At 40.4% G+C, this 18,761-nt stretch overlaps 1 protein-coding gene across 2 annotated transcripts; it reads left to right on the forward strand.

Moving 5' to 3' along the window:
* The first annotated feature begins 13 nt into the window (after positions 1–13).
* gosr1 (golgi SNAP receptor complex member 1) lies at positions 14–18,365 on the forward strand. Of its 2 annotated transcripts, XM_035622110.2 has the most exons (9): positions 14–127; positions 1,428–1,539; positions 2,141–2,228; positions 2,727–2,834; positions 3,050–3,141; positions 8,527–8,601; positions 14,556–14,585; positions 17,407–17,489; positions 17,781–18,365. In XM_035622110.2, the coding sequence occupies exons 1-9, from the start codon at positions 94–96 to the stop codon at positions 17,903–17,905; spliced, it is 747 nt and encodes a 248-aa protein (XP_035478003.1). In that variant the 5' UTR covers positions 14–93; the 3' UTR covers positions 17,906–18,365. The 2 variants fall into 2 exon arrangements, with proteins under 2 accessions (XP_035478003.1, XP_035478004.1); XM_035622111.2 differs by lacking the exons at positions 17,407–17,489; positions 17,781–18,365 and adding an exon at positions 16,201–17,398 and having other exon boundaries at positions 28–127.
* The last annotated feature ends 396 nt before the right edge of the window (positions 18,366–18,761 follow it).

The raw sequence follows: 18,761 nt of genomic DNA on the forward strand, positions 1-18,761 counted from the left end.
TTTCTTTTTTTTTTTCTTCAAAAGTAGAACGTCTTCTTCTGACGCGTAAACGTGACGCAACGCGGAAACTGGTGACGTCGCAGCACAACAAAGATGGCAGGAATAGGAAGCAGCAACTACTGGGAAGGTAAGGGAGCGACGGTTGCCTCGGTTCGCGCGGGACACTCTTGGCAACAGCGTCCAGGGCGACATTCACAATGTCCACTGTCAGTCTGCCAGTGCGGCTGCCGGCGCGTTCGACTCAGACGCGTGTGGTTTCACGCACACATCGCTCCAACGCCTGGCTAAGCTAACGGTGGCTAACACACCGACCGTGTGAGTGGACGTGACGGTCGACTGGTCAAATGTGTGTGGCCTCTCTCTCGCTTCATCGACTCGGTCCACTGCAGAGTTAGTTGTGCCAACTCACCATGAACAAAAAAACAACCACAACCGTTTTCTACGTGTCCCACCCCACGGTTGAATTGAAGAGAACTCGTCCAGCTCCCTCGAGTGACACAAGTCGGTTCGCTTGTTTATGATGGATGGGAGAAATATTCACATCTGTTTCTACTTTCAGAATGAATTACATTAGAAACACCAAGAAATGTGATGGTGCAGCCAAGTGAAGAAGGGGCACATACAACGGAATGAAAGAAAAATCTGGTCGAATATAATAGTTCATAATTCAAGTAATAACAGCAAAACCAACAGTATAAGGAAAATAAATATTAAGGGGGCGGGGCACAGGATATTAATATAGTGCCCCGTGAATACCACATATGATGTTAGAATATGACAACTCCCCTTTGGCCTTTGTAATTAAAGATTCATAACATCAAAGTTCTGTTTATAGCTGAGTAGGTTTTCAACATACAAGGAGTTTACATTGGTGTTCTGGTGCAAGTACTGTGAGTACAAGTCGAATGATAAAGACAGGAACCTAAAGTGCAGGATCAATACGTGAACAACTACAATACAACTGAAATGAAATGAATTAAAATATATGAAAGTATGTGCAATATGGAAATAGCATCATCTGTTATTGATTTCAAGCAGTCAACAAAAGCATCTATCTGACTCTGTCAATGGCGAAGAACATGTGTGCAACCTTCTCATAGTGTTTCTGGCTGCAGTTTGTCCTCATTTCCACTATTGTAAATACTGTTAGGTGATTTTATTTACTGCATAGCCATGCCTTGTGTTTTACATGTATTATCATTATAAATATATTTTAAATCATCATCTGCAAAGTAACAAGTAACGACAGTCAACAATTAAATGTAGAGTAAGCAAAGCAGGATATTTTGCATTTTAAGCCAACATATTAATTTGCATAGATCTAAATATTTGCATACTCAAATGTGTACTTGATTAAAAGTTCTTCATGACTTCCCTCAGCTAAGTGTTTTAAACGTGTTTTATCTGGGTGTGTTTGTCTGTTACAGATCTGCGAAAGCAGGCCAGGCAGTTGGAGAATGAACTTGACCTGAAGCTGGTCTCCTTCAGCAAACTGTGCACCAGCTACAGCAGCTCCAGGGACGGACGTCGATCAGACACGTAAGAGCCACTCATCCGTCTGAACTGCAGAGTCAACAACTGTTTAGGGCAAAACATTTTTTTTATAATCATTTAGCACACATTTAGATTTTGATTCTTTAGAATAAACTAACAACAGTCATCTGTACATGGTTTGCTGCCAAATTGGTGCTGGTTTGATACCCCACACAAACAACTATCATACATTTCTACTGATGCCTGTTTACATAACACATTCTCTTAACTATCACCACCTAAGAAACCCACAACTATCAGTGTAATTTAATCAAAAATGTGAGTCACATTAAAGATCTATGTATGGATGGAGTAGATTATGTCTTAATGTATTATTTATGTCAGGCCTACTTTTGTTGCTTTTTGGATGGTGTTGATTAAAACGTTTAAAAAAACAAACTGTAACTAATTAAAGTTCATTTCCACTTAATTCTTGCTGAAATATTTTCACATGGCTAACACTGTTTGAATTTAGTGAAACAACTCAACTCTATAGCGTCATTCTCAACAGGCAAAACCTGTGAAAGATTCATTTTGCATTATAATTTTTTATAATTTTTTTTTTTTCTAATTATGTTCCTTTCTTCTTCTTTTTTAACTCCTCAAGGTCAGACACCACTCCACTGCTAAACAACTCTACCCAGGACAGGATGTTTGACACCATGTCAGTGGAGCTTGAACAGCTGCTGGCCAAAGTAAGTAAATTCTCCTCGGCCAGTGGCCCGTGAAAGGCCAACAAAAAGACTGCAGTGAGAACAACACTGGATTTATGCCAAGGTTCTTGTCTTTCATCAAGGAAAAAGCACACTGCAGATTCCACTTCTGCGTGTGCTTAGCATTGGACCCCTTGAGTGATTAAGTGTATTTGACTCAAAGATTTAACTTTTTTCATTCCTCCTGGTTCAAAGGCAGACTCTTCACGGAGAGTAGAATTAAATGGTTCAATATCAATTCAAAAGTGAATGACACAAAAAGAAGAGATGTAAGTCAAAGACAACATGTATGCACATATGTTCTCATGGTGATATTGTGCAGTTTTGACCCCTGAAGGATACATATGCATTTGTCCCCATAATGTGTTCAATCCTTTTACTTTTTTTCCTTTTTTTTTTACCTTGTCTGTGTTTCTAATGTTTTCCCTGATGTCTTTTCCATCCGTGCCTCAATCCATTTATTTTTCATCTCCCCGTCAGTTGACTGCAGTGAATGACAAGATGGCGGAATACACCAATGCCCCGGGAACGTCTTCCCTCAACGCTGCACTCATGCACACGCTTCAGAGACACCGAGACATCCTACAGGTTTGGCCTCATATTCCTCTCAATTGCTTCTCCTTCGTCTATTTTCAATACTCTTCATGTGCTTATAGTTTACACTTATTATATTTAGCAAAAACAGTCAAATACACAACTGTTTTATGAAGCAGACATGCCTCTGTGTGTTTTTCCTTATGGTGTTAATTGATTGTTCTTCTTTTGACACTCTCCATCTTCACTTTTATTTGTTTTTCTCTCAGGATTACACACATGAGTTCCACAAAACCAAAGGCAACTTCTTGGCCATTCGTGAGAGAGAAGACCTGCTCGGGTCCGTCAGGAAAGACATTGAGTGAGTACCCACTCACAGCAGCACGTTAATTGAAATACTCACTACAGAATAAAAAAGAGTTGCTAGTCTAGCTACATTAAGGCTACAAACAACCCTTAATGCAACACTGTAAATGACCATAGCAGTTACACTGGTATTTGCTCTATTCAATAAGAAAATCTCTTGAAACTAATTAACATGTAACTGTGTAGTCCTGAAATATAAGACTACCTCCATTTTTTTTTCAAAAAAAAAGTTTCAAAAATATATATTGTCTTATACAAAATCCCCTCTCTCCGGAGTACTAGAGAGAAATGCTCAGAAGCACTGTGCAAAATGCTTAGGCGGTAGAGAAAACTTTAGTGTTTAGTGGCCGTGGAGGAATAAAAACTATAACGCATTATTCATGGTGCTCCTGTATTGTAGACCTTATTCCATAGAGGGATAGTTGAACCTTGACTTCCACCGGGCACGCTCTTGAAAAATGTCTGCCATTAAAACCTAGGAAGATTCATGGCCTCGCTGGCCTTGTATTTAGAAAGTGTGTCCTCTCTTTAGATTGGCTCAGTTGTGAGTCAGTGTATTGAAATGAGATGGAGGCTCCCCCGGACCATGACTCTTGTCGTTTTTTTTTGTAATGGCTTATTGATCTATAAGACGCAGAGTGTACGGTGAGCACTGCAGGATTCCTATTGATCCCCCTCCATCCATCTAGTATGCAGATAGTCTGCAGCTGCCTCAGGAAGCCTCACGTTTTACAGGCCTTGCAGTCACTGTGTAAGATCATTATTTCTGATTAGACTCTCATAATGGAACATTAAAAATTCTGAAATTTCTGAAACAATTTCATGATATGTTGTCAGTCCTTGATGAATTGCTTTCTGTCATTTAAAAAAAACAACACCTATTTTTACTGGTTAAAACAATATTAATATTTGGTCATAGACCAAAATTTACATGCTAGATTTAGGGGATATATATGTTGCCCAGATTGACTAAAGTGCCTCTTCAAACCATTGTCTGTTTCTGAAAGTACTACTGGTTTTATTGTTGCTGCTGTAGTTATTATTATTATTATCTAAACAAGTAATATCCTATCAATACCATGGTTAAGAAATGATGACGCTGTTTTTGTATCAGTATTTACTATGCCTCATGCCAGATACAGCCGTGGAGTCTTGCATGTACTGTAACATCTCGGGGAACCCCTGAAAGGAATTTGTTAAAATCTGGTACCAACATTCACTCAGGGATGAACTGATTCGATTTTGGGGATCAAAGGTCAAGGTCACTGTGACCTCACGAAAACGTTTTTTGGCCATTACTGAGGCATTCATATGCTAATTTTTACAACATTTATTCCAAATGGACAGGAAAAACAGGATAACATTATGAATTGATGACATTTCATACCAAAGCTGTCAAAGTTGAGGTTCACTGTGACATCACAATGTTTTTCAATAAGGAACTGAAGGGGAGTTCGGACCATATGATAATATGTTGACCATAATTTGAGAGCTGTTGATTCTAGTTAGTAGAAGACTGAGTTGAGGAAGAATGCACTACATCTTATGTAAATGAGCAAAGTGTAAGTGTTACGATATATCATAATTACCTATACCACAAATAATTGTATTCTTTCAGTTGACAAGTTTTAAACCTACTTAAGTCAATGCACCACCAAGCCATTATCATCTAATGATAATTCGAAGTCACACTGCTGCACATAAGCTAAAAATCTTAAATGTAAATCTTCTTAGTTAGTAGCATCCCATGAGCTCAGCACTATGTGCAGGATTTCACTCAATCTTCATTAAATAACACTGCTAAGGAGTCTCACTGACCCTTCTAATAGGCTCAGTGCTGATGATTGTAATGCATAGAAATGAGCCGGTGTTGTTGACCCGGTGCTCAGCCTAATGATGACTTATGTGCCCATGGGCTAATGAGGGAACCAACTGAGCTCACAGGTGGGGGGATTATAACTGCTGCCATTGTGGCAGAAGTGGAGTCGTGCTTTACATGACCCCCCCCCAAACCTGCCTCATTTACCTTTTTGTGGTGAGGCATGGGAAAGATCATTTCCCCCCCAAACAGATGAAAGACTCAATTATTGAAGCAGGAATCCATTATTTTAACTGTTTTATTATAAAAAAGACTGGTCTGACTGAGACTGGTCAGTTCTTGGCTTGAGTAGTTAAGGAACACCATAACAGCATTACATAAAATACTGTGTACTAGTCACTGTTTAAAAAATAATATATATATATAATATAATGCACTCCAGAATAAGTTGTGTTTGGAAAGAAAAATGTTATGGTAAGTTCAGAAATGTGCCGACCCACACCAAGTTTGAAATATGCCATGTTGCCGTTGATATACTGATGGATGTGTCTGCTACAGCGGAGCATTTTGGCCCTTCTGTCAGGTAGAGGGCAGTAGAGATCTTGGGGATGGAGGAGTTCACTGTAGATTTTTATGCCTGTCAGAGTTGTTAAAAAAATACACACGCACACAATATCTGACTGAGTGGTGGCAGGCTCTGTCAACAAAACATTCACACATGCACATGCACTTTCTTGTGCGCAGCGGTGCCATTCATAACAGCAGCACGAAGCTGGGCTCAGTGCCGATATAACACTCCCTCTGCTCCTGCTTTGATTTTAAATGGCAGCAACAAAAATGACAGCTAGCCTGTGATTTACATTGTTGCCCTTTTAAAAGGCTTTGCTGGAGAGAGGAAGCTGCCTGTCACTACAGGCTATTCGAGCCCTACAAAGGCATCAGCCCTGTTGGTGGGACAGAGAGCCTTGGCTGAAGGCAGCCAGTGTGCGGTGTGTGCACTGAATATAATATTTCCATTCAGTGGCTTTGGATGGGGCACTGGGGATGAAGTAGGCACATTTGCTCTTGGACCACTCACAGTTAGCTGGGTGGGGTAGGATGTTTATGGAATATGTGTGTGCAGATTCAACAGACCCCCCCCCCCTCCCGTGCTCTTTATCTCATTCTCGCCCAACAGTAAGTAGGGTGGGGCTGTTAAATGACCAGAAGCCCAGGAGAGAACTGGCAGCCGGCTGTTCATGGATGCTGGTAGCTAGAGTTGCCTGAAGCTAAAAAGTATAGGTGACGTGATGTTTTTACTGGTATAACAAGCCATCCATTAACTTTAACTGATTTGCTACTAAATGGCGCAGTGCTCTATTATTAACCTGAGAATGTATGTATGATTTCAGGTTGTGGATCTAATATCCATTCATTATCTATACTGCTTTATCCTTCGAGGGTCGCAGGGGCGCTGGTACCGATCCCAGCTGACGTTGGGGCGAGAGGCGGGTTACACCTTGGACATGTCGAGAAACATTCTACAGGGCCAACATACAGAGACAAACAACCATTCACACGCAAATTCACACCTTTGGTCAATTTAGAGTCTACAATCAACCTAACCTAAATCTGAACCATTTTTAAATCTGAAATCTGCCCATTCACAAAATGTCAATTTAAACAAATTCTCTAAACTAAAAATTGTTTTATTTTATTTTAATTTTTTTATATAGATACTAATAATCAAGTGTTTTTTTCGATGATTCAAGGCTTCTGCCCCTCTGCTCTCTCTATATATTATTTATGGCTGTTAAAATTCTTCAGTTGAAGTGGTGAGTTAGAGAGAGGACTACAGAGGCAGCCGAGAGAGTATCAATGCTTGTTGACAACTGAAAAAGAAGTAGAGGAGGAGATCAGGCCAACTCAGCATGGCATTTTCAGCCAGGTTGCGACATGCTGAGCTGTGATTTTCCGGCATTTCCATTGTTGCCACATAGCAGGTGAGAACCATGCTGCCTCGCTACGGTCTTGCTGCTCATCCAAGTCGTATTTTTGCAGTAAGCTTATTTGTTCGATATATGCAGTCATGCAGATTACCACAAAGAGGCGTTGCTTTGTTTTGCTTTCACTTCCGTAGAAGCTCCTGCTGATTTTTCCTCTCCTACCACCTTGTTCTTTCTTTAAAAAAAACACATTATGCTTGTGTTGTTTTGTGTACGGCAACCACAGTGGTGCTGTATTTGCTTTGTTAAGTTATCGCTAATGCAAACTGAGAATGTCCTGCTGCTGCTGCTTCACATTAAAAGCTTTCCACTGGTGAACCTCAAGAAGGCTTTACTGTAAAGCAGGTGCAGGGATTCTGTGGCATTGGCGCCGTCTGCTATTTAATAAAAAACGGTCTACACAGCCATCAGCAGCATGCTACTGTTGTAGCTCCTGGCGGGGGAGCTAGTTTGAGCTCATTTATGTAGTTTTATATACAAGGGGGCAAAACATGTGAATTTGAATAGTAAAGAAGAAAAAAAAATAAGTTCCTATACACAAATCTGTTTTCACTTTTTTTCTCAATCTTTGATTTTTGGTGAGATATTAGATGATTTGAACATTAATTGAAATGAAACCATGAGACGATTTTGAAGAGGAAAAAATGCTTTGGAGACCTGAAATGTGAACCAGACTACACACCTGTTTTTGTAAAGCCAAAACGTTTGGACACGACTGGTTTAATCTTTAACTATGTGTTAGATTTCAAAAGCGTGTTGTATTAACCTTTGTGTAACATATTCATCTTACAAGTAACTAGAAACTACCAATGTCTAATAACTGTAGTGGAGTGGAAAGTACAATATTTCCCTCTAGAAGGGGAGTGGAAGTTTAAAGTAACATAAAGTGGGAATACTTTACCATTGCCCGATTGTCAGGGTGGTGAACGTGACATCTTTATATTTACAAAGAGTTTTCATGAACAGAGACATGTCAGATAGTTTTCTTACTTGCAAAATAATCAAGCATTTTCCTCCTGTGGTCTTCGGATGGTGGACAAAGAAATTAAACGGTGCCGGTGGTAAGGAAAACCATCCCAATATCTCTTTCTCTGACCAGATACTTCAACTGTCAATAGCACCAGACATATTGTGAAAGGTACAGCTGACAGTCAGGTGCAAGGTTTTTGACTGTCGGCTGACTGTCAGATTGGTCTGTCAGTCGAAGGTTTCCTCACAGCCAAGCTGAGGCTGTGAACTCCGGATCTGTGTGATGTTTTGTGTTAGAACTGCTAGGACTTTGTAATTGCAGGAAAGTGCCATTCTCTTTTTGTTTTTAAATGTTTTTTGTTATTACAGAAATCTTCATTTTCTATTTATGCAGAAATATGCAGAGCACATGTAATAGAATGGGGAGTCAAATACAGTTCAAACACACTGGCATATGTAAATACATACATAAGCTCCTCTAACCCGGGCTGCAAAACTTCAGATAAAAACAATGTATACAATAAATAAGTGATGTCTGTTGTAGTAAACATTTGAGGTCAATTTTCCATATTCATGCTAATGTATCTACATGTCCCTTTTTTTTTAGGACATACAAAAGTGGCTCCGGGGTCAACAACAGAAGAACAGAGATGTTTCTAAAGGAGCATGAGCATCTGAGAAAGTAAGATTTCAGCATCCTTCTGTGTCATTATCTGAAGAGTTTGATCTAATCGAGAATTCACTTGAGGATATCAAAGCTGGGAAAACTCATCCTGATGGTGCAGCACAGTCACCTAGAATGAAACTAGGAATGATTGCTGTGGCTGATGCTTGCTTCTTAAACTCTCGCACCCCTTGGTACTTTATCTCTGTATGCTTTTACTTTCTAACAGATGGGATATTTTCATAAATTTTTCTAAAACCCCTTAGTGGTTTGCTTAATGTCTTGTTTAAGAAAACATTGGAAGGGGTTAAGTGGGTGGGTGGGGGGGGGGGGGGTCTTGAAAGCACATTTTTGACACAACTTAACATATCTAAGCAAGAAAAAGTTTGGCGTCGCTCTTCATACTGACACAGTAGGTCAAACCAGGATCTGCCAGCAACCTAATTAGTGTCCTTCCACCATTTGGCTGACTCTCAAGCACTGCAGAACAGCATGAGGTAGTGAAGTTTGTGAAATCTGTATGAGTGTACCTGTGTGTGTGAGAGGCACCCCATGTGGAAAGTAAAATTGGATTTGTTAGCAGGGCGCACACGCGCACAAAGAAAACGCAACAAAAAACAGAAGAGCTTTTAACATTGTTCAGATTCTCACCTTTGTCCCTGTCCATTTGCATTGTGGCATTAACATAATAATATGTAGTGTTGTGTGGTTAAAAATATGATCATGTAGAAATCTATGCTTCATGCAACTGTCCGTTGCCAGTTGGTGGATACAACCGAAGTTGGAGTTATCACAAAATGTTTAACATAGGATTGATTTAGTGAGATTTGGTGACCACATAATTTCATCTCTACCAACACTGCAAAGCCTGTTGCTGCTTCAGCCATTAGTGGGATTAAACCATCAACCCAACCATCAGCAGTTCAGTGCAAATACCATTAATTGTTTACAGGAGAGGTGCTCTGTTGGATCATGTACTGTCTTAAACAGATGCACCAATCTGCCTGATTGTTATTCCTTGTCAGTATCAGTATCAACATCTTTATTTTGTGACATTTGTTCCGGCATTGTGGGCCATGAACTCTTTTGATCAGTAGTGTACAAATATCACTATAAATTTGAGCACGAGAGTGCACCAGTCAAATTGAAACCGTCAAATTGTCGGTCTCAATTTGACTGGTGAGTCTCATAGATAATTGACATTGTGTCTAAGTGAACGCCTTAATGGATTCATGTGCTGAAGCAGAGAGAGAATACTTTTCCCCTGGCCTATCCCTGAAAGGGCGTGCCCTGTAGAATCAATCCTCGTAGTGAGGACGGGAAGAATTTTTCTTGACAATGTTTAAAAATTATAATAAATAATCTTTCCACATTTATTCAAGTGAGGGTTGTCATGACATAGCGAAATTGTTTTATAATACAAATTTGATAATTTTGAGTGAATAACCAATCGCCTTATTTCTGTTTCTATCCTGTGATGCAGTAACCATGGGTTATCACTGCAGCATAGTAGGCATTAGTATTTTAAATATTAAAAAACAACAACCCTCAAAACCCCACAATGAACAAGTCAAAGAAAAATTGGATTTAAATCATTATTTATATTTAATTCTAATTTCCTTTTGATTTTGCGATAGTATTGCTAATGTGACAGCCCGAAAATTACAACAGGATCGTGAAATGAGAATGTCGTTGCAGCCTGAAGCTGAATTCCCTGCAGTTAAGCTTGTGCCGATCCAGCACAGTTGATCAGGATATTCATAATGACATTATCTTTTTAAACCACAACCCATATCAGAGGGCTTTCTCAGACCAGTGACAAAGATGGGACGGGAAAGAGGCGATAGGAGATAAAGATCAAGTTACGCTTGATTGATCCCATTAGAGCCATAAAACAGGAAAGAGGGCCTGATGAGAAAAGGGCTAAAGTGTGTTAGTGGCCAGAGCAATGGTCTGAAGTGTCTTCTAAGCGTGTCTTCCAAGCGTGGCTACTCGGTAAGGATGAGGGATATGAGTTAAAATGTTTCAGTCTGTGATGCTCGCTTTTGAAAATACAGACTTAAGGACATGTATTATTAATAATGAGGTGTCCCTTAAGTGATCTGTTTGAACCTAGAAAGATTTTCGAGAAGTTTTTATTTTTTATTTTATTACACCATGTTATAGTGAGCTGGTTGCTGTGTTGTCATTCTGCAGCTCATATTAGGATAAAACTCTTTGACTTTATCTTTTGACCACGGGAAAGTGAGGCTACATGAGGAATGAGTACGATCAACACACACATTTGCAGAAGCAGTGTAATCAATGTGTGAGTATGTGTGTGTGCGTGAGTCTATAATATATTGGCTAGTGATGGTACCAGTATTGCCAGACCGATGGAACCGTTCAGGAAAGACTAATCACTTCTTTAAAAAAGAAAAAATCTAAAATAGAAGTCCCTGCCAGTTCATCTACAAATGAAAGTGTTGGATAGCTTGTTTGCCAGCTTGCTTTTATTCTCAGCAGAACTTAAATGAGACAGATGCAGTGGAGACATTTGTAAAATAGCATCGTATCTAGTTTTTCCAGGTAGTAATGAACCTTGTGTAATCAGAACTGTCTACATATTAACTCTGAAAGCTGTCGTTACTGTATATGACTATAAGCAAGTGTGACTATTAAACATCAAGTTCTAAATTGTAGATTTGGAGAATCGTGGATTTCCCACTGTAAACTTTAACTTGACACTGTTTAGTTTTTTCAGCTACTGTGTTGAAGTTCTTTTCCCTGTGTGATGGTTCTCCCTATATCTCCGTCTCCCTCTTAATCCCAGTATCTATTTTTCCATCTCTTCAGGCCAAATAGGTCAGTGTTCATGAATAAACCAGAGGGAGGGAGGAGCAAGCCCATTAAAAGTTCATGTTGCACGTGCTCTAATGGTAGTGGTCACCCTGATAAGGACTGATAAGTGGAGGAAATTTGCACCTTACATTGACATACATTTCCTTGAATTTAATGCCGTGTTTTGCTCTCGTGTTGTATTTGTCAACCAACAGCTAATGCTTGTATTAAAACTTAAGCTAAGTTCTTTATGTAATTTTACTTCAGAGGCTCTACAAACATTTTTTGCCAAGTGAGCAACACATCACTTTTATGTCCAAATTCTGAGATGAACAAAACATTACTGATGCAGTGTGGTGTCTGCAACTGCTAAGAGTTAACCTTTTTTTCTAGGGAATATAATTAATGATTCAGTTTACCTGGTTGACTTCATGAGTTGCCTAACATTGCTCTTAAAATTGATGAGTCGACATTACGAAAGAAGTAATTTGTTACTTCAAGTGCTACCTGTAGAACACTGCTAATGCAGGTATGATTTTTTTTTTTAAACGTCTGGCTGTAGCAGTTTTAAAAATGTACATATATGTGAGCAGCAAACAGCCCGTCTGAATCTATGTGAATGTGCGTGTGAATGGCAAGAGTGAGCAAGGAAGCAAGGAAGCATGTGGGCAGGGTGGGTTTATTCATCATATTGGGGAAAGGTAATTAGCTTTGAGTTAATTAGCAATTTAACGACTGCAGCAAAAACCCCACTGACCAGGGGAAACAGCGGGAACCAACTCGTGCACACATACATAAACGCGTTGGCCCTACTGCTGCGGCTCGATGATGGAGGGAACAAAACATAAATCTCCCCCATCCCCACCCTGCGTACAGAAACTCCATGAATCAAGGCTCAGCTCACAACCACTCTCCCTTCCGCTCCTCTGCTCATGATTTATAAGGTGAGAAATGTCGGCAGACAGGTGGTTGAAGGTTTTTCTCTCTTCGTCGTATGTCTGTCCACCACAATGTTTTTTTGTAATTATTTTTATTTTTTTCCATAATGGAGATACAGCATTTGTTAGGGCATTGTTAGATTGTATGTGTCTAATAATCAAATAAGCATTATGACAATCACTTCTGTTTCGACTGAGGAATAGACATAGTTTGTGGCCTAATTTTCTTCTTTTCTTAAGTTGGTATGGCCACAACTCAACTTTGTTGCACCCACCTCCTTCCACAATCCATTCGTACCAAACTTGCCTGGCAACCTTTATTGTGAATTTGGTGCCAGTTGTCGTTTCACCAAATGATTTTATTCCTGTGATCGATTCAGTTTCGCTCTGACCAAGACAAAAGATATGATCTTACAAATGACTGCCAAATCACAGTAGGCTGTCCAACCCACATCGTGACTGTGGAGTGTCCCTTGCAGTGTCCACAGTCAACTGGGCAAAACTCAGATTATAGAAGCAGTGCTCCATTTGTTAACACCTCTACTATCTCCTCTCTCTTCCAACTTTCCTGTAACCCTTTGGGGACTTTGTGAAATCCGGACCAAAATGAACTTCTGTAGGAAGAAATTCAACAGGGCAGTCGCACAAGTGAAATTCATAAAAATTGTACTAATGAGGTAAAGATTGGGTCTGTTAGAGGTCAGTCCTACTTGGTCCCCACCATCAGAGAGAAAGACCTAAACATTATAGATCATTAGCAGGACCAGTCTCAAAGTGATTACATGACTGTATAACCTAGAAAATCGTCTGTCCTCTTAGAGATAAGTTGGTCAATACTTGACCAGATAAATGGCCTGGACAGGACAGTCCTGTAAGGTCTCTCAGGCAAATCCTTGCAGTGCTCCCTCAGTGATTCTTTGCCATACGGTGCACTGCTCTTGCAACCCCCAAGTCTGGGGTTTGTTTGTTTCAAAAACTGAACTATAGTTTTTGTTGCACTCAGCCGTCGGCTCTCCCCATATTGTTTGTCGTAATTCTTGTGTTGGGGGTACCAGTGGACGGAGCATGTATTAATATTATTTGCAAAGTACGTTTTTTTTTTTCGTCTCAGCCACTTCTTACCTAAACCACATCCATGTGACAGAAGTAGATACTAGCTAAACAAAAAAAACAACTCTGTCGGCTCGGGGCCTGGTATTACATTCCCCCCTGCATACAGATGCACGGCAGAGACATGTCACACCATTGAATGTAAGGAGACCTAAACACTCTTCCATCTTTATGTTTTAAATATTATCAGAGACCCTCTCTCCCTTCCTGTTGCTCTCGTTGCTAAGAGCTTGACAGACACCACACAACGGGCATGACAATGAGAATGTCGAGCTATTGAATGTAGGTTGAACTATGAAATTCAATCCCTGCAGTTGTTTGTTTGGTTTGCTTTATTTCTCTGGAACATTGTCCAAATTGATTCCAATTAGGGAATAAACTGCTGAGAGCTTTGTTGTTTATGAGAAACCTGAGACACAATGCTGGTGTTACAACATAAGAGGTTTCTGTGTTTGTGTGCGTGCGTGCGTGCGTGCGTGCGTGCGTGCGTGCGTGCGTCGGTTTCTCTTCCAGTATTCTCTGTTGGTCAGAAGCAAACGTCTGACACTCCCTCTTCTACATAGTCCAGACTTGGCCATGAGGAGAATGCGAACCAAACCAATTTCTACACAGTCACACTGTTTCATGCAGAGGCTTCACAGAAACCTAAAATTCAATTGCCAAATGTTCCTCCCTTGTAATTGTACCTACACATCACAGATTAAACAAATCTCGTTTAAGAGCCTGCAGGATGAAAAATTTTGACAAGCGTTTCTATTTTTTTTTGTCCTTCACATTTACATACACAAGGGCAACTGAACATTAGAAACTCCTCTTTATAAAATGCAGTTCACCACAACACCACCAATAAAAAATGACTTCAAAGGACAGCTGTAAAATAGAATAAGATTTACGTATATTTGAATTCTGTTTTGTGTCAAAGTAATGTCATCAGAATTCTGGGCCAGTTGGCTCAGTATTGATCACTGTCAATCTGAAAATGATACAGATATCTGGCCCGAGGTTGTTTGTTTCCAGTCCATGTTTTTTGCTGCACTGCCTTAGATCAATAACCAACCAACCTCTCTTCTCTTCTCCCCCTCTTCCTCCTCTCGCTGTCTATAGCTCGGACCGACTGATGGACGACACAATAAGGTAAGACCTGCGTGTTCTTGCACATATATGAAGACATATATTTGTATGTGACAGCCCTCAACCCTTTGTCATTGTCCGTCTCCCGGCTGAACCCAACACAAAGCACTCAGTATGGATCTAACATGGCCAAAGATATAAAGCAGCTTTCAAATTCATTTCGGAGAAATTATCTGTCTGTGTCGGTTTGCCACAACAAAAACTGCTGGTCAATTAATATAATCTGAGCATGAAGTGAGCAGGACTTGTTCAACCCTGGATAACAGAATAAATCCTCTCACTTCATTTACTTATGATCTATCCAGCTCTCACTCCTTCTTCTCCCTTCAGGTCTACACAAATTACGTTAATTGCTGTAACGTTTAAGGTCCCGGATAAACTCTCAGATATGCCCCCCTTTTAGACAAAAAGTTCTGTATTCACATGTACAAGCAATAGAGGGATCCCTACTCTGTTGTGTAATCTCTTTTTTTTGCAGTTAATTTCTTATCCACTGAGGGAGCCTCGGCCTTAGCATATGTGTGATTTTAGACTATGTAAATAAAATTGACAAACTGACTTCACTCAACAGGCCACTTGACAAGCGTGAGCCCTGTTTTAAACAGCGATCATTGACTGATCACATGATACAGCGCGTGAAGGGAATCTTTACCCTCCAGCTCTGATTCTCATGAGCTGGTTAACATCGAGATAAAGGCTCATCGAGGTTGCTGGAGTCAGCAGAGTCTTTTCTTCCTGACTGAGGAGAACACGATTCCCAAAACACTGATCCAGGCCAAGACTGCGGACTGTCCCTTCAGCAACCTCCACTTGCAGGAGAGGCCATGACCTCACCCACTCACCCCAACCCCCCATACACTGAAACCTACACCTCAAGACCTGCATTCAAGTGCACGCACACACAACACACATCCACTGACCCAGAAATCAGCTTTTACCTAATTAGGGACACAGATTCGTCTATTCAATTCAGTTCAATTCAATTTAATTTGTGTCGTGCCACATCACAACATGCACTAATATCTCAAGGCATTTTCTGCTGCTGTTGTTGTTGTTTGGAACGGTCTCCTATGGGACTCTGTCTCTCTAGGGTGGGAGGAGTTTGTCCCCTGTGGCCAGTTCTTACTGGTTGTCACCCTGCTGTTCCCTGTGTTACACAATCCTGCATGGAGTGAAGAAAACAACTGTCATACCAGTGTTGTTGAGCATATTAACACTGTATTGAAGTCACTATGTTTACCTCTTAATTACTGTTTTGTTTAAGGTGTAAAGGACATTGTCCAGTGTCTTAACAATGGATGCAGAGACACATGTTTAAAAAATATTTTAGAATAATTAGATTACTTCATAGTTTGATGCTTGCAATACATTTGTTATAAGATTATTAGATTATTTATCAACTGATATATAAATTTGTTGTCATATATAAATCCATTGAACCTCAAAATCCTTTATTGGTCAGGCTACAGTCATGATCTAAAGGAGCAGATGAGATAGACGTAGGGAAAGGTGGCAGATTTAATTCCCTTCAACTCAAACACTCTTCTGATCCCTCTGTAGAAAGTGTCAGGCTCAAAAAGACGGCTCGGTAACACCTATTGATTATTGTGTGTAACAGATGCCACAGAAGACAAACACAGAGCCTTAATCTTTTCCTGCCAACTGCCCAGCTGAACTTTCCTGCTCTGAAAGTTGCTAAGGCCCCAGTTTGAGAAGAAGGTACAATATCACAGCAATTCCATACCTTTATGGTTTCCAGCAACCTAGATGCTGCTTTTAGGTTGAGTGCATGGTGTCAAGGGGTTTGGCAACATGGGACCACCATAGCAGTGTTATCTGAGGATTGAGTTTAGATGATCGGATGTTTTCTTATTTGATTTTGTGTATTTTTTTCACAATTAAAATGATACTGTATCATTTTGTCTGTGTTAAGTACTTGCCACAAGTGAAAAATGACAGAAGTCAAGTGTCCAGCCGTCCACGACATTGTGCTCTGAACAGTTTCACCAAATCTTAACTGTTGGAAGTCTGTTACAGAAAAATACTAACTCAAAAAATAGCTGGTGAAACTGTTATCATCTTAAATACAGGTTTTCTTGCAATATATTACATCAAATCTCAAGAAGGGTAAAACAAAAGCAGTTAACAATGTGTGTGTAGGTCTGGGGCCACCGTTGTTGGATTGATGGGTGGAGGTCGAAGATGTTATTGATCTTCTATTGATCCTCAGATGTAGGGAATTGTGATACTTTTTCACAATGCGTTTGGGGTTAGTGTGTGTTATCCTGATCCCAGGAAAAAAATGTGACAAGCTTATTTTTTTTTGGTATGTTTATGTGTGTGCTTTTCAAAATCATGTCCAGTCAATTGACTTTGCCACAGGTGGATGTGTCTTACCCTCTCAAAGATGTTTAAAGAAATGGGAAGCACCTGAGCCTTGTCTTAGCAAAGGGTCTGAACACTAATGTCAATGTGTTATTGAGTTAATCCTTTTAGGGAATTTGCTTTTTCACTGTCATCATTGGACATTGAATGTAGATTAAGGAGGGGTTAGCATAAGGATGCACTGTAACAAAATCCGAAAAAAGGGTGAAATATTTCAAGATCCTCTTCTGTCCTCTGACAGTTTATCACTTTTAACCTGCACCATGCACCTGTGACCCTTCACACTGACGCTCATTCCCCCTAGAAACATCCCCCTGGAGGAATTGGATTTCCATTTCATTGTTGTCTCAATTGCAGCCAAAGGTACTTTACGGTACTAATGACTGCGAACACGTTTAGTATTGTCATCTCTCAACTCATTTCACTCTGTCTCGTTTAGTATTGCCATGGCGACCAAGGAGAACATGACCTCCCAAAGGGGCCTGCTGAAATCCATACAGAGCAGGGTCAACACACTGGCCAGTATCCTTGATGCTGTGTGTGTGTGTGTGTGTGTGTGTGTGTGTGTGTGTGTGTGTGTGTGTGTGTGTGTGTGTGTGTGTGTGTGTGTGTGTGTGTGTGTGTGTGTGTGTGTGTGTGTGTGTGTGTGTGTGTGTGTGTGTGTGTGTGTGTGTGTGTGTGTGTGTGTGTGTGTGTGTGTGTGTGTGTGAAGGTCTCCTGATGTGAAGTCATGATTGGCCACATACTGCTTTTGATTCAAATGCAGATGTTTTTTTTCTTTTGTGATCTTCCTTGACTTGTGGCTTTCCCCAGACCGTTTCCCCACCATCAACAACCTCACCCAACGAATCAACCTGCGGAAGAGACGGGATTCTCTCATTCTGGGCTCTGTGATCGGCGTCTGCACGATTCTCCTCCTCCTCTACGCTTTTCACTGAAAGCCAGGCCCGGTGAAAGCAGGTGGAGCAGGACTGATATGCTCCGTATAGCGTGGGACCCCCAGGAGAGTGAACTCGATGACCGGGGGAGCCTGGAGGCCCCCGTAGCAGAAGGACATTCTCCAGGTCCAGTTCTGGACCAGTGACAAATTTGGCCAGCATGAACTACTGAACTTGTACTTAGCAGTGGGACAGATAGGGGGGGCTGGTGGTTGGGTGCTCTTCTGCCAACTAGGGAATGGTGACCAAAAGTACAGACCAGACTAGATTTTGAAGAATTTTATTGATTACTCACGTGGCTAAAGATAATCTGTGGCGTTGAAAGATTTGTGTGTGTTGCATAATTTTTTTTTTTCACAGGTGGAAGGATTTTTAGTTGATCAGTCGTTTTTAAGAGATGGAGTGGGATGAATAGTTCAATGTGGGCTGTAAAATGTGAATTAATAAATTATTCTTATCAGTATGTGCAAAAAAAGTGTTTGACACCACTAGAAACAAATAATTTAAAACATTTATTAGAGGGAGACAGATGCATCTGTCCTGAAACTTCAGGACAACATAATGAAACCTAGCACTGCTTGATGACACATTCACTATAATAGTAAAATTGGCAGTACCATTTTATTTATTTATTCCAGTCTTGAAGGTGGTAACCAAAGCTTTCACCTTAGAGGGAAATAAATGACCAAAGAAGGGTTTGTATTCATCAGAGTAAAGTCGTACATTTTGTGGGATCCAGAAAATGTGAAATCAAGGCTGCCCTGTGGGAACCATCAATGTGTTTTTGTCTCACAGCTTCGGATGCTACTCGACTGGAATACAAACAAAACGGTCTCACTTTTTAGTCTACCATTTT

The sequence above is a fragment of the Scophthalmus maximus genome, chromosome 11 (genome assembly GCF_022379125.1).
Source record: "Scophthalmus maximus strain ysfricsl-2021 chromosome 11, ASM2237912v1, whole genome shotgun sequence".
NCBI classification, from domain to species: domain Eukaryota; kingdom Metazoa; phylum Chordata; class Actinopteri; order Pleuronectiformes; family Scophthalmidae; genus Scophthalmus; species Scophthalmus maximus.